At 39.6% G+C, this 20831-nt stretch overlaps 1 protein-coding gene across 4 annotated transcripts; it reads right to left on the minus strand.

The window, feature by feature from the left end:
• Nucleotides 1-429: 429 nt before the first annotated feature.
• LOC101471123 (choline transporter-like protein 2) lies at nt 430-18350 on the minus strand. 4 transcript variants are annotated; one of them, XM_004562911.5, is made up of 22 exons: nt 18184-18350; nt 11698-11746; nt 11544-11617; nt 11368-11452; nt 10225-10309; nt 9292-9405; nt 9131-9191; nt 8363-8483; nt 8137-8220; nt 7933-8045; nt 6282-6413; nt 6077-6176; nt 5783-5875; nt 5270-5354; nt 4873-5135; nt 4673-4767; nt 4477-4580; nt 4293-4366; nt 4125-4195; nt 3640-3728; nt 3462-3546; nt 430-3001 (listed from the first exon to the last, which is right to left on the minus strand). In XM_004562911.5, the coding sequence occupies exons 1-22, from the start codon at nt 18209-18211 to the stop codon at nt 2817-2819; spliced, it is 2190 nt and encodes a 729-aa protein (XP_004562968.1). In that variant the 5' UTR covers nt 18212-18350; the 3' UTR covers nt 430-2816. The 4 variants fall into 4 exon arrangements, with proteins under 4 accessions (XP_004562968.1, XP_012777823.1, XP_004562967.1 ...); XM_012922369.5 differs by having other exon boundaries at nt 430-681; nt 18184-18349; XM_004562910.4 differs by lacking the exon at nt 18184-18350 and adding an exon at nt 14054-14448.
• Between the last annotated feature and the right edge of the window lie 2481 nt (nt 18351-20831).

Raw genomic sequence — 20831 nt, forward strand, 5'->3', positions numbered from 1 at the left:
AAGGAAACTAACCTGAGCTTATCCCCAGTACCCGAAAGACACGAGTCACATCAGGTCTATCAGAATGACACCAATGCTGAAATACTGGGAGCACCTTAAAGCCTTCGGTATATGAATACATAAAGAGTCACATGGATTTTTATAGAAAACTATGCTTTATTTGAAAACAGTTCAGCTTCACAAAAATGACAAAAAAAATCCCCTCATCCGAACCAGCACATCTATCAAGATACAAGGTTTTTTTGCTTTTGGTTATATTTCCATATGGCTGCTGATGACAGGAACGCCGCAGCACCAGATGCTTTAGGCAAAGTGGTATAAAAGCACTATGTATACCTGACTGCTGGGGTAATGGCTTTGGTGCCTACATGGTTAACTGTTAATTCAAATATGACACAAGTTATACATATTTATAGATATTTAAAAAAAAAAAAAAAATACAAGAATAAAAACCGATCATATTACAAAACTGTAGCAGATGACCCTTTATATGTACCTTCCCGTACTACTCAAATATTAACAGTAAAACATGACAAAAAAAAAAAAAAAAAAAAAAAAAAAAAAAAAAAAAAAACTACTGAGCTGGGTCAGTCTTGTTCTTCTTTTTCAGGATTTTGAGGAGGTTCTCGGACATCATGTAGGGCCTCTCCGGGCTGCCATCATTCCTCTCCAAATCCTCCACTGGAAAGAGGTCAAAGAAAAGGACATTAATGCTTTTCGATGCTTTCGAGGACTTGGCATAAGTTTAAATGAGCATCAGATTTTGCAATGTATATTGACAGGTAGGAAATCTGAATGAAAACCTTTCAGTTCTGCAAAAACAAACAAACAAACAAACAAACAAACCCAAAAAAAACCATCCGTTTTTTTTTATTAAACAGATATCACTGGTTAAATTGTGTTTATTAAACCAACTGCACTGCAAAACACACAGTCATTAAAAAAAAATATTTTAAAAGGCAAAGCTACGCTAATTTACAGTTTAAAAAAACCAAAACAAAAATTGCACGACTAAAAGACTCACCAGCATTCATTAAACAGAGACAAATGTGTTATGGCTTAGAGTGAACATAGATTAAAGTGCTTCACTGAGTGTATTAAAAAAAGATTCTGTTTGCATCAACTGTAACCACTAATGTGCAAAACATTAATAATGCTGTCAATTAGGCACATGATTGGCTTCAAGTTTCTATTAGCTAGTGGCAGTGAGAGCATGTTTTATGGAGGCAACGCCGAGTTAGAAATATGAAGTCACCTCATAGGGAGCCATTTACCCAGATGTTCACTGAAGTTTCACATTTTCAATAGCCATAAAACATCTGCCAGCTTTCAGCACGCTAAACAGGATGAAGCGAGTGTCAATAAATCTGAGTGTGAGGTGACATCACTCGTATCACAAAATTCATACAACAATTAAACACATACCAAACTCCTGCCTGCTGTAAAGCCCTTCTGTTCGCTTAAGTTGACCCTTCGCTAAGCCCCACCTCCATAGTGACGAATAATGTCTGTTGTGCTGATTTATTTGAATTATTTTAGAAACAATCACAAACTGTATATAAAACATGAGCATGGCCACTATGACATCACCTTTTGGTTTTTGGAACCCCAACTTTTGGCCCTTCCCATCGTATAATGTTTGTTTGTTTTTTGTTTTTTTAAACAAGATATGAAGTGTGAGGGTGGATCTCTTCAAGTCTGTTAGAGTAACTTGGACCATAATTAGTCGTTTAATCATTTTTCTGTACTCATGATATCACACTAGCCACTGATGACATCATCAGTTTGAGGATTGCATTTACTGCGGTCATAAATATAGTAAGTAGTAGGCTTGTTTTCCCACAGACTTCCATATAACTTGAGTCGCCGCCCCCTACTTGCCGCTAGGATAAAAGCAGGTTTAAGACACAAATGCAACTCTATTAAACTACCCTATTACATAAGAAAGTAGTTTGTTTAAAAAACTCTGATTATAGCTTCTACAGGGTTTGGTTACCAGCTGTAACCAGAGTTTTCTTGTCCTATACTGTACTACAGTAGTGTGATTTTGTTTGTTTTTGTGTTTGTTTGTTCGATTTATTATTACCATTATTTCCTAGCAACAAGCCATGCTTTAGGCTTACTTTTAGGCAGTCTACTTTACTTTTGGTTAAAATATTTGCCTAACAAGCAAAAGATCACCAGTTGGGGAGGAGACAAATTCCTAGCAGGGTTACATCAGGAAGGGCATCCAGTGTCAAAATCCACAAGATCAAATATGCAGATTGGATCGCTGTGGTGATGCCTTGCGAGTAAAAGAACCACTGAAAAAATGAAGCCACGTGCTTCACTCTTAAATGTGTTTTCTAAATATAACAAATAGTATTCGACAGTATTTGCTGTGAGTTTGTGAAATTCTACTGAAGACAATGTGGTATCCGCTGCTGTATAAAACGCTACTTAGTGTCGGATGTAACAGTTTTTAAAGACCACCAGAGGCAAACGAAACCAAGCCTAGATAATCCATTTAGGGAACGTTCAACGTCCTATTACCTCAGGAGGATGCTGAAATCACTCTGAACTGAAAAACTTCCTTCATTCATTTTGAAACTTGCAGGGTTGCATCTGCACAAAGTGGACTAAAGCAAAATGCTGAATCCCTGCCATTTTAAGGCGTGGTGTTTTGTAGCTGTACTAGTATCTGAGAGAAGTTAAGGGAGCAGATGACAGAGTCCCAGCTCATACTTTGAAAGGGTTCAAAATAAAAAGACTTTCTGGATTTTTCTCTGCCTGTAATTAAGTGGAAAATCTGAGTTTTTCCCCCCACAAACTCCTCTCTAAGCCGTGTCCTCCTCCTGAGCCTCCTGTTTCAGCTGGGTGTCTTCATCGTGTTGCTGCTGCTGCTGCTGAGCGGAGGGCTCAGATGGATCCTCCTCCTTGTTCTTCCACAGAATCTCACGAAGACTTGGCGACATGTAATAAGGCCTCGCAGCTGAGCCGTCATTGCGCTCCAGGTCTTCACCTTATCGTGTTTTTGATTATTTTGTGTTAATGGGTGAATGTGAAAAAAATGTATGCATACACCAGGGTGTTAGAGGGCAAGTGGGAAGGGAAATAAGAGGGGGCGAATTAGGAAGTGAGAAATAGGAAAGGAGACACAAAAAGAGAAAGAAAGTCAAATGGCAAGCAAGCAAAAGCACCCAAAGTATCACTTCATCACCAAGCAGCAACATTTTTCAGGCTAACAGGAGCAGGCTGTTATTTTGAAATGTAGCACACCGTATTTCATGCAATTTAAAATTAGTGACAGCCCAACACCAGAAGCAAAGTGAGAAAAGTTTTCATTTCGCTCATTCCTAACATTACGCCCTTCCTCCACAGTTTTTTTTTTTCCCCTTTCACGTAAGAACCTGTTTGGACGTTTGCGTGGATAATTTGAATTACATACAGATGTCACAACTGACTGAGAATGTGTCACTTACAGAAACACAGGAACAGAGTGTCCACGCACATGGAGTACACGCTGAAGAATGCATGGGCGATGAGGTATGAGCAAACCACCATAGTCTGATAGAGATGACAACAACCACACAAACATTATCCTTCAACAAAACAATTAAAGACAAGAAAAGAAAAAAATAGAAATTCAGTCCTGCTTACCAGGATGGGTACCCAGTAGTAGTTCAGGGTTGGAGCTGTATTCTGAAAGGCTTTCACTCTCCCAGAGAAGAAGAAGAAGGAAAAGACCCCTGTGGAGAGAAACCCCAAAGAATATATAAATACAATTCCCATGTACACTACACAGTCTGAGCTGATGATTACAATTTCTATTAGCTATAAATAACGTTGTACATTATAAAATCAGTGGAAGCGATCCAGTCCTATTTAAAGCTCCAATTAAATCCTACTTCCAAAATATAAACAAATCCTAAAACACCACAGTTTGCAAGTTTGCTCTTATTAAAGGAGCCAGCAGGTCCTGCAGTAAGTTTGCAGGATTTCATCTGCTATGCAGACTTTTCTGGACTGTGAGTTGAATCGGTCATCCAGCGATGGGTCGACACAATCTTTCCAGGAAATGCTGGTTTAGTCTGATATGGTCAACATGAAGAAAAAAAAAATACATAAACAAAAAGCAGACTCACCCAGAAGCCCAACAATGAGCAGTTTGCCCAAAAATAAAATGAAATCTGTCACTTTATCCAGCACAGCCACCCTGCAGGGATTTAAAAACAGGCATTTACTCCAGTCAGCTTTATACGATTAAACATTTAACAAAATGCTTTCTGATGAGGTGATGATTTTACACTCACCTGATCACATTCCTCATGAGGAGGAAGAAGGCGTCTCTGGCAGAGGTGCAAAAGTTTTTCCCATAGATCGCCGACTAGAGGCCAAATGCAGTCATTACATCAAGATAACATTTAACATTATAAGTACCAAGCTTTTAATCACGCCAGCTCAGAGACTTGAATAAATAATAACTGAAACACGTACCATAATATACGCATTTCTGTTCAGGAACTTGACAAATTTCTCCAGACACCAGAAACAGCACTTCAGACAGCACAACAGGAACTTTGCAAACTTATTTTGGGCTCCTGTGAATGAGAGCAATCAACCTTTAACAGATGTTAGACTTAAATAGGTCACTTTTATGGAGTCATTTATGACTCCATAAAATGTAGCAAACCTTTTAGCTTGTGGTCCAGATACTCCAGCAAAACCCTGATGATCTGGATGATGGAGAGGATAAGGGAGCCAAATGCCAGAGTCCCTGTGTGATACCTAAAACAATTAAAGAATGAAAACAGGAAGTATGTTTCAGGACCCGGCAAAGCAAATGTCAGAAGACAGTTTTACTAAAAGTCTTCACCCAACACAGATACAAACCTGAGCGATCTCCCAAGAGAAGAAAACACTGGGAAAGCAGGAATGTCATCTGGCTTTTTGGCAGCCCAGTAGTAAGAAGCAAACGCCCCGGCTAGGGTCATCTGTCCCAGTCCCAAGACAAAATTGGCACACCAAAAGAAGAGGAAGACGTTGTAGAACTGCAGGGCAATTAGGTATTTGTGGTAAGGGGTCTCTCCACCGTAGAAAGCAAAAAGGCACTTCGAGTCAGCACACTGGGCTTTCATGGGACTCGTCGAGTAGTTCTGAACAAAGACACGGTTAATTTAGTGACGCCGCAAATGTATTTCTCAAATCCAAAATGTTAAGTCCAAGCGGCATGCATGGAAGTGAAGTGAGATGAAAATTTAACACACAAATAAAGAGGAGAAAAACTTACAGCCGGGTCACACGTTTGTCTTGAGTAGTCACAATTTGTCTCATTGAAGATTTTGTAGATAGGCTGATTGGACGTGGACAAGAAACTGATCAGTTCTGTTAAGGCTTACCATCATTAACTGATAACAAAACTGACAATTATGAGTGTATAATAATACTACTAATAATAAAGAATAATATGCATGTTCCTCTGTTTTGATTGGTTTATTTGTTCATGAATGCAGTGAACTTTAATCACGCAGCTGCAGAGTATGCGTGATCAAACTTAAACCTTAGCTTTTAATGTGAATTTACCAGCCCTGTTCATCATCCCTGCACAGACTCTGTCTAAGGTATCTTTACCTCAACTGTTCATTCAGTTCATTCATAGACACATTAATTTTTTAAGTCAGTTTAAAAGTTTAAATTCTTCAAGAACATTTAAAAAAAAAAAAAACAGTTCAGAGTTGTATTTTTCATTTCCTCATCAACCCTAAATAACAACACTACCACGAACAATAGCTTGAAAGGATACACAGCAGTTACTCCCCAGTAGGCAATGACCACAGCCAGGAGGAGGAATGTAAACAGTGGGTAGAAAAGGGAACACAACATATGTCCAATTGCTCTGAAAACAGGATCACAGCATCAGTCGTAAAAGCAAATGCAAACATCAACCTTCACAGTTATGTATCAGGTTCTTTATCTGCACCCTTAATGCAGCGCTTAAATCCATTACTGTGAGTCACTCTAAAATAAACAATATAACGTCTAAGTTTTATTGATCTGTTTCTCTCCTACTTGCTACAGCTCTAAAATGAAGGCTGACCTGCTGGCTTCTTTAATAAGAGCAATGGCAATGAGGATCCTCTTCCAAAGGAAGATGAGCAGCAAAATGATGATGACCTCCACAATGGCTAGAATAATAACTATATAAGGAGATAAGAGAAAAATCATGTGAGTGTCTCAAGTTTTAATCAACATATGTTGAGTGTGGATGATAATCCATGGAGATTTTGAGGATGTATACTGACTGAAGGCCAGCCAGGTCTGTCTAATTTGCAGGTAGACTGTGAAATCTGTCTGGAAGCCCAGATCCTTGATAGTCACATTAGCGCCGGCCTCTCCTTTCAGGGCTGCATACTCCATGTAGCAATGGAAGATACCTAATCAGCAACAGGAAGCACACAGAAAAGCAAATAAATTTTTTGGGAAATCAGGTGGAAAAAGAGGCCTTATTTCCTTTTGGGTTTGCTTCCAAACAGACGAGGAGATCTCTTTCATTTCAAGAGTCAGATCAACTGTGAATCGGTTACAATGATAACTTTGACATCTACCTCAGCAGACTTCTCTCTCTGCCCCCTGCTGACCCTGAAAAAACTATTCTTTTCAGTCAATAAAAAAGCCAATTAAGTAAAATCAAAGGTCAAGTAGGATACTAGATCATTCTTAAGAACATTCTTACTATATTTGCCGCAGATCATTTTACAGTGATGTTTATCTTCACATTAGCCTAGCCTATTTTCATCAATCTTTCCATCTTGTGGCCACAATTTTCTTTTATCCCTGGTAGCACACTTTCCTTGTATCCCATTGGAAACAGCAGCACACCTCTCTTTCAAATGAGTATTAATTTCTGTTTTTTTGGTTTTTGTGGGTTTTTTCCCCACATGCCGTTGTGGATGAGCTGATGGAGAGGAGACAACATCAGCACTTTCAGATTAATCTATCTGAGAAATTACTTGGTTCAACAAGTCTGCAAAGTTTAACTAGTTGTTTTGCTAACACTCCACATTCATTTTTCAATTCCACTCCTTTAGAACAGATTTGTTTTCAGTTGACGGTCTTATGGTCGTCTGTTAAAGCCATAAAAATACTAACTTGCATTGCTTTTTCTTTGACTGTAAAATCAGTCTGTCAGTGATTCTTCAGTAGTACACTGGAGAGTAGCAAGGTAGCAGAGATTGAGGGTTACGTGGATGGTAGGAGTTAAAAAGAAAAGCTTAAAGCAGTTAAAATAAAAGTTAATTACTTTTTGAGACACTGAAACTGAACTCTGCGCTAAGCTTGCCAAGTGTGAACAGCACTGTTTAGAGATACTTTGAAGTAATCTGTGAAATGATCAATGACTTGGTAATGATGGAGAAAATTCTTTTTCCACAATAATGAATGTGTGTTTTTTTAATATACGCTTGGTAAGCACATGCAAAATTCAGCATTGCCAGCTGTTTGTTTTTGCATGAGACATGTCTTTCCCCCAAAGGTGTCTCATACTCTCATTCCTTTTAGTGTGAAAGGATCAGGATAGGATATGACAGGAAGTGACGCTGTGTTTTTCTTCACACTCAATTAAACAAATGGCACATTTTTATTCAAATAGAAAATCTAACATCACAGCTGTGGGTCACTTCACTCAAACTTTGCATCTTCCTTTCATGCAAATTCTTTCAGTTTGCATTTTTTCCACACTGACTAGTTTTCTGACAACAAGGACTTTCACAATTTATCCCCAGTCAAAAGTTACCAACCCTGCATTAATATTCCTGCTGTGCTGAATTCATGCTCACGGTTATACTGACACTCATGATTTACTTACTGACCAGCTAGTCTGGACCTGCTTTCTGGGTAGGACCAGATTACTAAGCCATTATGAACCACAATGATATTTTCCACCTTGTCCCTTACCATAGCCTATCACCGCTACCAACATGGCAATCATGACCCAGACCATGATCCCTGCCAGGAAGCGGAGGAGGATGAGGAAGACGAGGCTGATGATCATGGCTATAACCAATCCCCTGCAAAGAGGAGGTACGGTCAATTTAAGGAAAATCTCTTTGCAATACAAACAGAGCTGACAAGGATGAAAAAGGAGAGTTTATTACTTACAAGAGGATCCAGTACCAGCAATGTGTGAAATCCTCAAAGATTTTCATCACCACCTGACGAGCTTCCATTACCACAGTGGCATTTCTGTGGAGAGATTCCTGTATGTTTATCTGCTTCAGGAATTTCTCATCACACTTTATTTGTAGTGGCCGGTTGACACAGACCAAGAGAGAGTAATGTAGTTGAAAACTAGCTGTGTCGCAAAATTCTACTGATGTATACTCACTGTACACCAGCAACAAGGTCTTGGGCGTTTCTAATTTCATTTCCATCATTAAATGTGGAGCTGTTTCCCACAGTTATCACCCCTCCTTTCATGCCCAAAGCTGGGAAGCACCTGCGGGTGACTGAAAGAAAAGTAGAGAAACGTGTCATTGTCAAAAATACAAAAACAAACAAATGAAATGCGTTTCCCTACATGTGTAAAGAATAATACAGTTTTCTGTGTGTTACGTCCCCACATAAAAGCTAGGCGATGAGGGTGGGGGGCCAGTAACAGTTTGATCCAGGTGAAATGAAAAGAACGCCAGGCAGAGGTACTCCCACAGCCTCACAGGATGTAACAATGTGTAGTGAGATGTTTTCATAGTGGGGCTTCTTTTTGTAAATTAATTATTTTTAAAAAAAGATGTGTCATTTTCAGCTAATAGTAAATAATTTGTACTAGATATTTGTTAAACTACAGTACTAAAATATTTTATAATTCTTCAGCCAGGAAGGAGTGCAGAAAGATAAAGAAGTTCAAGTACAGTGCAGATAAGCAGCACAAATGATGTGATTGAATCAGATCCAATTTATGTTGTCCAGTTGTTAAAAATGGGGTAAGATGGGTTTGTTTGTTTGTGTGTATAAATCTGACGGTCTCTCTGCTTGCCTTTTTGTAAAGGTCAAAGGTCATGAATCATGCAATGATACTATCATTGCATGAATATTCCACTCCCCTAAAATTCCTTTGAAAAAGAATCATTTACACATATTTAGAGATTCTACTTACAGGGTTTGCTGGGAAGCAGCATTGCAGGACAGAGACGTTGCTTAAGGATTTCTGCAACACCCTAAAAACACAGTATATCCAAAACATAAGTGAAGGTCTGTAGAAAGCATTCGAATATATCGATACCCGAGATAGTACAGAAGACTTCAAGTACAACTCACCATTGTGTTGGTCACTCCTTCTTCGCAGAAGTTTTTATAGTAGGCAAAGTCACTATTGACAGCGTATGCTTTGATTAATGTCATGAACTTATCAGGGCACTTCTCCACACACATCTAAAGATGAACATGGACAGCAGGACAGTCAGGCCACATTCCCATCACAAAAGCAGTCAAAGAAATAATGTAATAATAATCCTTCTTCCGCTTGTTCTTAGCCGTCTCTTCTACAGAAGTGAGGCTTTTCCTCCCATCCATTCCTGTACAGGGTTCTAGTTATCGTTGTTCGGGGGTGCACTGGTGAGAGTCTTTTCTTTGAAAGCTTTCATTTCATACTACTGGCAGGCTTGTTTTCTACTGTGTGGCTCTTTGAATTTCTTTATGACACTTCTCACTCTAGCCCGTGATACCTGGAACCGCTGTGATCTTTGTATATCCATCTCCTGTTTTGTTAGCGTCAATAATTCTTTAAGCTTAAACTGATTTCTTTTGTTTTTGACAATAAAATGTTCCAAAAGAACAGTTCAAACCCATGTTGGAGTTTTTAAATTGTGCGTAAATTGGAAAATAACCCTCAGTTTTCAGTTGATGTTGTTAAGCATTGAGGATTGCAAAGCACAGCAGTGGTTTGTACTATGGCTCAATAAAAAGGTCAGTTTTTCCAGGCCTAGAAACACTGACCCTGTTCATTTTGTTTTCTGAAATAATTCTGTTATTTTGGCCAATCACAAATGTATTTTTTCTAAAGAAAACTTGCTGATAGGGGGCTGGGAGAGTAACTTTTCTCCTCATCTGTAAACAAAAGCAAAAAGCCAACTCTGCCCCAACTCTACACTCATAATTTTAAGCCTTCACGACAAAGCACATAGTGTATATTGTGTTTTTCTTTTTGTTTAAATAAATATTATAAAGATTCATCAACAGAGGAGTTGGCACCTGTGTGGTTGGGCACTGGAACTCCAGCAGCACCATGGGACTGGCACACTTCATGATGTTGAAGTAGAACAAAAAGGGCTTCTTCCTGTTGGGAACAAGACCAAAGAAAGTGCACAGAAATGTACACAAATTTCTAATTAACTATTTTTGTCCAGGGACAACACAATGCTGTCACAACAGTGTTTGCAGGGATTATTCAGCGGTCCTGCCTTTCAATTGGCTAACATGTGCTAGGTACTTTCCAGTTTACTTTTACACATTCCAAAAATACATGGTGTGGCTATTGAAACAACCCCAAAAAAAAAGTATACAAATAATAATAATAATAACACTAATAACACAAATGAATAATAGTACCAGGTAAGGAAATTCCCAAAAATTGATTCTTTTCAGCTGGGACTGCAGAAGTCACCTGGATGAGGGACGAAACGTTTCTCCCACTGAAAACGCTACGTCCAGATGAACAGAATCTACTTTTTGGGAACTAACTTAATGTAAACATGCCAGGAAAACCTTTGAGTTAACTTGTTAGCCATAATTGATTGTATTAATGTTGCCTAATTAAGTTAGCTAGCTAAGCTTTCAAACCAGTTGTATATCTTTTTAGATGGTGGTACACAAAAAAGCCTGAGGAATCGAAAGAACCACCCAAAACTTTTGAGCCACCCTTCATTTCTGCTTCCAAGGAGCCAGACTCTCTGGCCACTTAACACTAGGCTATGAACCATCAAGGCATAAAAAAGGCACCTAACTCAAGGAATGAACATGAAAGAAACAGACAAAAATAAATTAATATATGTATCTTTAGGGACAACACACCGAACACCAACAAGCTTGTTTTGAGTTGTACAAACTCTGTCTTTTGTCTTATATACATCCATGTATGTTAACACATTTCAATAAACCGTTTCAACTGTTTCAATTTCAATAAACTGTCTATCGATCTCCGGCTCCCTTCTCCCATCACTCGTGAACAAGACCCCGAGATACTTAAACTCCTCCATTTGGGGCAGGAACTCGTCCCCGGCCCGTAGTGGGCACTCCACCCTTTTCAAACTTTCAAAATACCCTAAAGATCACACTCAAATTAAGAAAAATCGTGCAGCAGAGACCATTTTATCTATACTTCGGAAAGCAACTCACTCGAGTGGAGTGCCAGCCTGCCCACAGAACTGTCCTCGGCTGTCTGTGGGGTAGATCACCTTTCTTGGGTCACCCTGGGACCAGGCTGGGTTAGAAAAGAAGAAAAAAAGAGAGATATAAAGGTTATGAAACTTGCTTTCAGTTTGGATATTTGTGCTTCTGTGTTGTCTCCTTACCGAGTATTCCTACTGCAATGTAACCAAGTATGGCAATAATGAACAGAATGCAGCAAACAATGTCTGTGCAGCCCCTACAGTGGAGAGAGTTCACATGGTTAATGGAGTCCTCTGTAGTCATCTGCACAGTGTAACAGCCACATCTCTGTCTCACCTGTTCTGGATTGGGCCACTGAAGCTCGGGTCATGCTTCCTGGGCTCACCTGCATGAAAGGAGAGAAATGCATTGATCAATCAATGAGCTCTTAGCATTGTGGCAACTGAAAGCATGGCTCGCTGAGAGGTTTAACCCTTTAAAACCTGAACCATGAAATAACTGCCAAAAATCTTGAATTTTGACTTGAATAATGGAGTGTTTTTTTTACCTTTAGACAAAATATAAGAATATATCAAATTTTAATCTGCATACATGAGTTTTAATTTGTAACACACTTGAAGCCATATACATAAGCCATATTTTTGAAATTTAGTCATTAAAATGTCATGTAATTTACATCATTTTTGAGGGTAAAAAAAAAGTCACGCTGATGATATAGATGTCACACAAAAAAAACCCTCACAAAACACATGTATCAAATACGATACGCTGGGGTTTAAAGGGTTAAGTAAACATCTTTATAATAGCTGCTCATTAATTTATGTTAAAACCAGAGCTGGATCAAGGCCATGGAGCAGTGCACCAGAGTCTTCCTCCCATTTTTCTCACAGATGACTTCCCCTGAAGGCCAGACACGCCCAGAAACTCATCAAATTCCTCCCTGCTGACTAACCGGGAGCTCATATAAAACTCATAATACAGCAGGAGCAAATATCCCATGTGTAAAGCCACCAGCGGAGCTAGTATTGTTGTTTTAATACAGCTCTATGTCAAAACAAAGCTATCATGCTCATCAGTAGACAAACAACTTCCCAGTTCATAAAATGAGCAAACTTTTTTCTTTTGTCTAAATATGGTTAGATTACAACATGCTGTCTCTTATAATAAGGACTATGTTTTCTGTTCTTTCAGCTAAAGTTGCAGGTTGAAGCAGACACTTGAGCTTGCTGCAGGTTATCTGACGGTAGTGTGTCTGCTATCTAAGCAAATTTCACTTTCCAGTTCCAGTCCAAATTCTCTAATGGTTAATCCACAAACTCTTTAATCCAAATTATACTTTTAATGCTAAATTGTCGCAAGAAGCACCCCAAACCTGACGCCTGATGTAAACAAGCAAGGAACAGACCTGACAGTGAGGGTTGGTGCTTCAGTGGGGATATCCTGGCAAATCCTCCTATCTTACACTTAAAATAAGAAAGATTTACAAAAGCTCAATTGGAAAGTGTTTGCAGTGGTCTGGGCTCTTTTCCCAGACACTTCTATAGAACTGGAAATGTCTTTTGCAACCACAGTTTTAATGTAGCAGCACGCTAGCTTCACATTTCATACCCATCGTTTATACCGTCTATGGTTTTTGGTGTAGCGGCTCAGCTTTTGTGCTTTAACACATCCTTTCAGCCAGCTCTCTTTCTTGTCTTACACTCACAAACAAAAGGCAGTTGGTCTTTCACAGCCAGGCATATCACCTTTCTATGAGATTACAAAGAACTTTCTGCGAAACAGTGCTGAAGGAGGCAACTTCAACACTCTCACCTCCCATTGGTTTGTTGCTGACCTGATCAGTGGGTCCATAGCTTTGCTTTGACTAAAGAGTTAAAAAAAAAAAAAAAAGGTCAGCATTTCAGTGCAGTGAATAATCAGCGGTATAAAAACAACGTTTGCCGAAGGAGGGCAGTTTGGCTCATGCTTAACGAAAACTTAAATGCTATTAGCTTGCGTTGGGAGGGACTGTTTCCTGTTGCCATTACTGTGACAATTATGCCACAAAAAGACATCTCCACCAGCTTCAGACCAACATCATAACAGTGCCCAGACATACACTATTAATAATGTGTAGCATATGGAGTCTTGAAGTATAGACAAACACAACAGCTGTGGTGACTCTGAAGTATGTGACTTATGAATGTGATCAGTGGGGTTATGTTGCAACAAGCAGTTACAGCCTTTTGAAGAAGTCACCACTTCCTGTTATAGTGAGCGTAGATGTTGTATTTCGTATGTGTTCTGGTATCTAACTTTAACATATTTCAAACAAGTTTAGTTTTTAACTTTGTTCTGTTCTTCAGTATAAATACACAGATTGAGTCCAAGAAAGAGATCTGCACCTCTGGTGGTTATCTATATTCAACCTTGTAACAATAGTGCAGGAGAAAACACTGATAAGAGACTTGCCACACACCTGTATCGGTGTGCACACACATCCACTGCCGGCAGTGGCACACAAACATTCACAAACACACCCCTAGTCTCAAGGCTGCCGCTGCACTTTTAGGTGTGAGCACTATACAAGAAAGGTAAACAGCCAATCTAAAGATTACCCAGTGATCTTTAGATTGGCTAAGCGTGTCTTAGATTCATTTTTTTTTGAAAGAGTGCCTAGTTGAGGCAAAAGTAAAGATAAACAAGTCAGTACCATTCTTTCCATAATATTCTCCACCCTCAGGCATGTTGAAATTCCTTCCTGGGCAAAAAAAATGTTTCTCCTTCTTTTCACAGCTTCTTTATCTGGTTCACTTCATCCACCTTTCCTATCTGCTGCCACAAATGACTGAGTAAGGGGAGAACCAAGTAGTTTGGTCGGAAACCAGTTCAACCTGTTCCTGAATAGCCGCACAACCAATGCCCCACCCAACCTATTTCACATTCCCATCCCTAAACACTTCTTTGTTTATCCCGAAAAAAAAAAAGCAGCCTCTTTCTGACCTGTGCTCCCCCTACAGTACCTCCCCAGCACTTCCAAACATGATTTCTGTCGACCTGCTTTCCCCCTCTTGTTTCCGCGTAAAGTTGCAGGCAACTTTAACTCATCTACAGAGAGGCTGGAAGTAAAAGAAGGTGTGGGTGTGTGAAAGAGTAGGAGGAGACTAAAGTTCATTTGTGTATGTGATCAGGAACATGTGTTTGCAGTAAACAGAGGAGGAGTTCTCCATCTGGGGGTGGTTTGCGTAAATGCTCTCGCTAATTGAATTCAGGTGTTTGGGATATTTATGGCTGTAAAATGGTCACCTGCAGCGACGTGACAGCTCACAAGCTTAAACACATCAGTATTGAGTAAAAACTAAAATAGTATATGTTTCCTTCCCATGGATCTACTGCACTGGGGAAACCCAATAAATCTTACAAGCTAGTGATTTTTTTTGTTCTCTGCCTGTATGATTTTGGTCTCCACTTCTGTTTGTTCCGACAGCCGAAAGCAATCAGAGCGTGTTAAACGAACTCATCATTTTAACAAAGAGTCCACAGACAGACTAAATGCCACGAATGCTTTCCACGGACACTCAGAGAAACCAGAAAAAAGGGGAGCTGTAATGAAAGTTTCCATCCAGTTTTTTCTTTTTTTTGGCTAATGTTACTGCACAAGAGAATTACCACTGCGAGCCTTTGGTTTCCTGTACTTCTCTAAACAGCAAAAACGCGTTGCAATAACTGGCACGGCGACACCGATCCAGCTCTTTTCCTTGGAAACTTATTTGAGGTATTAGAATCAAGTGTGGTGGAACTGGTCGAACAGTCATGTGTAACTCATTAGAAATGACCTCCATCTGCAGACAGCTGCTACAACACGTGGGGCGATGCAGTGAGGGAAATGAAGCGAGCACATTTTTTATTTGAAGTTTTAATCTGATAAATACTCTCCAGTGTGCTGCAAGACACACTAGCATTTACTGGAAGCATAAAAAAAGTATAACATTTCCCACATGTAGAAGCGCTGTAACTTACTAATGAAAGGCCATGTTGGTTTTCAATGAACCTTCACAAAGACGTTTACAGTCCAATCTGCATTATTGTTGTGACTGAAGCTAAAGCTCATGTCCTCCATTGTTTCTTCTCAGCAGTATTTTTTTATTCAGGTGCAGCATTTACTCTTTAGTGTGTCCCAACATTCCTGAGCTTCCCTGTTTTATTTTCTTGATACCTTCCCACACATCCTGGAGTTACATGAAAGCTTCTCGGAGTGTTTTCTAAGGACATTCTGACCCTTTGCAGCACAAAACACACAAGTGGAGCTATATTTTTGTTTATCAGCTGACTGATATACTTGCTATTCATTTAGGACATTTCCTAAAATAAGATTTTACACTTTTATTCTTTAGAAACAATTCAGTGCTTTCAATTTTATTTATTATAGCACCAAATTAAAACAACACTTCACCTTAAGGTGCTTTATATTGTAAGGTAACGACCCTGCAATAATGTAGAGAAAACCAGGCAACCCCCTATGAGAATGCACTTAGTAACAGTGGGAAGGAAAAACTCCCTTTTAATGGGTAAAAACCTACAGCAGACATATGCTGATCTCAATATTGGAAACACTGCCCATCTTTGTTGTTGTTTGGGGTTGCCACTTTCTCCCCACGTAGGTTCTCTTTGGGTACTCTCTCTGGTTAGATTCATTGGTAAATCTAAACTCCCTTTAGGTGTGAGTGCATATGGTTGTCTGTCTCTCTCTGTGTTAGCCCAGCGACAGACTGTCCAGGGTGTACCCTAGATCTTCCTCTATGGTGGCTAGGAAAGGCTCCAGCTGGCATAAAGTAAAAATAGATGAAATGTTAACAATAGCTTGTCTTGCTCTCAAGCTGCATAAAACGTTACCAAGGGCTGCCGCTGGTTGCACTAGCTTAAAATCCTGAAGCTAAAGGTCACAGCCCTTCCTGTCTGTGTCCCACATGTCTGTCAGTACAGAAAGAGGGTGTGGATTATTTCAGTCCAAGTTCAGATCTATTTCCGGTATTACAGAAAAAGCAACACAATGACCACACGCAAAAATGCAAGCAAACTGTTGGATCCTTTGGGAAATGGTTGCAAAGATTTGGACTCCACTTTTGCAAGAGGAGGGTTTCTTTTGAAAATTGAAGTATTTTCAGACAGCAGCTAATCTTTAAGCTCATCAAAAATGAGCACTTGCACAACAACTTTAACTACTATGATCAGGCACCGTTCAGTGCAAACAGAAGGCTGCAATAATAGATGTATTTTTATTTTGTTTTTGTTTTTTTGTCAATGCAGCACACGAAGTGAAATGAAAAGAAAGTGAATGGATGAAATGTTTCCAAAAAAAATCTGAATGTAGTTTCAGCATAGTCTAACATGACATGACGGAGAGATCAGGGGGGCATGGAGATCAGGTTTCAAACTACACAACTAAATATGACTTGTAATTACGCCTAACTTGCACCAGGGCGAGGCTGCATGGTTGTTTCAGGTCCTGTCATTGAGGTTTCTTCATATATTACAGCCTGAAATTACTCCAACGCATAAAACTGGTGGAGATCCTATAGTGTGTTCTGACATTTTCTGCCACATGGAACATTAAGGTTATTGTTCTTTTCTTCTTCTTTTTTTAGTTGTTTCTTTTAGCTGGTATGAAGATTCACTGAAAGATATTAAAAAATTCGAGAGGCTGTAGGCATTCTTACTCACTTTCACAACTAACTACACTGAGCAAACTGACATTGTACAAAGAGGCACACACACATACACAATATTCATTGCAATCTGTGGAAGGTAAATTGAATCAATTAGCCATCATGTGGCAAGCAAAGTGGGAAAGGGAGTGTCCAGGGAAGAGCAGGAGGAACTGCAAGCAGAAGTATCTGGCCTCGCTTTTCATTCCTCCCTATGATCATGTTGATGATAACAGTATAAACTGCAAGCTGCATGTGAAGAGACTGGAAGTTTGTACAAAAGGCACATGTTCTTGATCCAAAAACAGACTTTATGGAAGAAAAAAAACAACTCGCTGCATAACTTTGTTTGTTTGATGTTTTTTGTTAGCTTAAATCACTCTTCGTTTCATAGATAACCATTTCCCCTGTACTGATTTCACTGAGCAGAAAGCTGTACTACAATTACTATTATGTGCAAGAATAAAAACACATTTTTAACAAGTATTTTGGGATAAGTGGGGGCATAATTACACCCACATTACCTGATTACGAACTACAACAGCCAAAACAGAGAAGCACTGATACTGTAGATGCAGTCTGCGTTTGAAATGAAACTAAAGATAGCCTTCCCAAAGCAGACTGAATGCACTCGGTGGACAAAATGAGACCCTCTTCACTTGTTTGAGGAATTTTCTAATACGCTGTGCTCTATATGCACGTTGGGTTAGCTGAGCTGCCTGCCATAGCAGTCTGAGGAATGTGGCAGCAACTGGACAAGCACAACACAAACTGGGGCATTGTGCACCCTGACAATATATAGCAGCATACTTCAGGCATCCTGTGTTTTCACAACACACACGCAGAACAGGGCTCCCGTGCCGTAACCGAAAACGTTGACTCAGAAGTAAAAGCTAGCTTACATTGCGTTAGTTTGTGACAATACACGGGTTCGACACTTCGCCAGAGAAAGTGCTAACTTGAAAAATTAAAAGTCGAGAATGAGGAAAGGTACTTTACTAAGCAAAGCTGCTGGGACCATTGTGAGACCTACTTTCGCCGCTCCAAAAACGCAATAAAACTTGGTTTTACATTAACTGCCGATAAGGACTTTGGACAAATGAAGTGAGCGTCTCCGTTTCAGGCTTTAAATATTTACCGTATTTTGATTTCTCTTCCAGTTCCATGATTATGGAATGTTTCTTCTGGACCAGAGATGCTCACGTACGACCACTAAAGCGCATTTCCAGCCCTGACAGACGTCCGTGTGCTGCGCTTCCCTCAACTTGCTCGCTTTGTATAAGTCCGCTCCAAAATCTTGACCGTTCTGCCAACGTTTAAAGGGGGATTCCTCAGAGGAGAGCGCTGACCAATGAAAATCAGGGATGCCATGATGGACAGGATATTCAACCAATCAGATGCCCAAGGCGTTCATGTTCCCGGAGACTGGGTTAATTTCTGGTACCGTTAGTGATACAGGGTTTGTTCAGTCTATAACAATGCAGCAAATGCAGTTCATCTCAATATTTAACGAGGGCTTGATGATTTGTTCGGATATTATTACCAATTCACAGTGAAAAAAATCATATTCATTGGACCAGAATGCAGCAAAGCAATGACATAGCATAACATTCATTGGCCGATGAAATCCAAGACAACATTAATTATAAAAAGCAATTTATTCATTCATAATTCAACTTACAGTCTTAACATTACCTATTCAGACTCTGCACTGTGTATGAGTCACGACAGCTCCCCTTGATCCAGAGAATGCAGGAAGATCCATGACACAAATAAATTTACTTCAGGAAATCACTCAAGTATTTTGAGCGAAATACAGTTTAGCTATGGAAAGCAAAAGCGTTGTGGAAGGGGAATACCCTTACATGATATCATGAAACAATAACAATAACATTATCAAATGTACTGTGGCATAGGAAGAGACAAGAAATGACAAGAGCTGTTTTAAGACAGATTTTTGAATTGGGCTATGTTGCTTCTTTTTAATAAGTCGGGTTTTTTATTGTTTGAGACTGTTATGTCCCTCTGCAGCCCCTAATCTCCTCAATGTTTTCAGCTGGTGCTAATTGGCACACCTAGTCAGGTGTGAATAAAAGCATACCTGAGGCAAGCTTCCAGGGAGCTCACTTGTCTTTGCCTTGGTGGCATCAGCCATTTTAACCAACCTGGTATTCCATTTTAAGAAAAAAAAAAACCTCTTCTCACTAACACTCTGGTATTCATCTTTTTTTATGTTGCGGCTTTTGAGTTGGGTTATAACATAAGTGGGGGCTCGTCCAGGATTGTTTGGACATTTTTGTGGAGACTGAATATCAGTTTGTTTGACTTTTAAAGTGGGTGAGAGGATGGTGTTCACTGTGATTGAGCAACGTCCCTTTAGTAGTGATGGGACGTTCTGTATCGAGGCTTCGGAGCGTGTGTCGAGTAATGGAGGGGGCGTTTCCGCGAAGCGCGTATCGAGGCTTGCTTCATTTATGGGAGGAGCTGAAAATGATGACGTCCGAAGCCTCGCTGCCCGGCTGTACCACGTGACTGGTTCATGAAGCGGTTCGAACTTTGCCGCAAATAATCATTTTCCATACTGCCAGCATAAATATACACAGTATACTGCCATCACTACAATATACATGTTTTACACACTCCTTTTGTTGTTGACATTTACAGGCTGTGTGCAAAATGCCACACTCTTCAAATTCATGCCAGCTATTATTTTTACGTCCAGTAGGTGTCCTGCTAGAGCAAATGAAGCTTCATGAAGCTTCGCGTTGGGGTGAACCAATTGGATGAAAAGCTCCAGTGCTTCATGGGGCTTCATCTGCCCATCACTACCCTTTAGTGTGTTTCAGCTGGGTGCGTTTAAAGTTACCTCGAGCCTGGTACACCACTGAAGACTAGCTAGGTAAAGTTAGGGTTTTATTGTTTTTAGCATCGTTCCCGGTCGAGCCCCCACTTATGTTACTACCCGGCTCAAAAGCCACAACATAAAAAAACCGACGAATACCAGAGTGTAGGTGAGAAGAGGTTTTATCTTTAAAATGGCTGGTGCCACCAAGGCAAAGACAAGTGAGCTCCCTGGAAGTTTGCCTCAGGTATGCTTTTATCCACACCTGCCTAGGTGTGGCCAATTAGCACCAGCTGAACACATTGAGATGATTAGGGGCTGCAGAGGGACGTAACAGACGCTATGGATTCAAAAAAATAGCTTAAGTATTACTGTATAACCTATAATAACTTTATTTATAAAACGCTTTCAAACTAAGTGCTGAACAGCTATTTGAAGAGATAAAAACAATAAAGAATATGCATAATCATTGACACTGATTTAAAAAATCTGATAGAAACTAAGATGCTATCAAATAAAACAAACAATATTTAAGTGTAAATATGTGGTGTAACAGATCTTGTGATTTGAAATCAAAAGAGACATAAACTGAAGGTATCTTAATCATACTCACAGCAGTCTCACTACTGTGTTGTCCTCTTACCTCTAACCTATTTTGGCAGATGGCTGCTCCTCCCTGCCTGCTTATGCTGGAAGTTTCTTTCTGTTAAAAGAAAGTTTTTCTTTCCCACTGTCACCAAGTGCTTGTAGTTTCTTTACCTTATAAAGGGTGACTATTGTTGTGATTTGGCATTATTCAAGTAAAACTGATTCGAATTGAAAGGAAATGTTATTAGGGAGCAGACAATTACTAAACTGCGCTATTTTAAAATTCCTCAATTGATAGTAAAATCCATTTGTAAAAAAAAATCTTAAAAAAAAAAAAAACGAAAAACGAAATTATG

The sequence above is a fragment of the Maylandia zebra genome, linkage group LG4, assembly GCF_041146795.1.
Source record: "Maylandia zebra isolate NMK-2024a linkage group LG4, Mzebra_GT3a, whole genome shotgun sequence".
Taxonomy (NCBI): domain Eukaryota; kingdom Metazoa; phylum Chordata; class Actinopteri; order Cichliformes; family Cichlidae; genus Maylandia; species Maylandia zebra.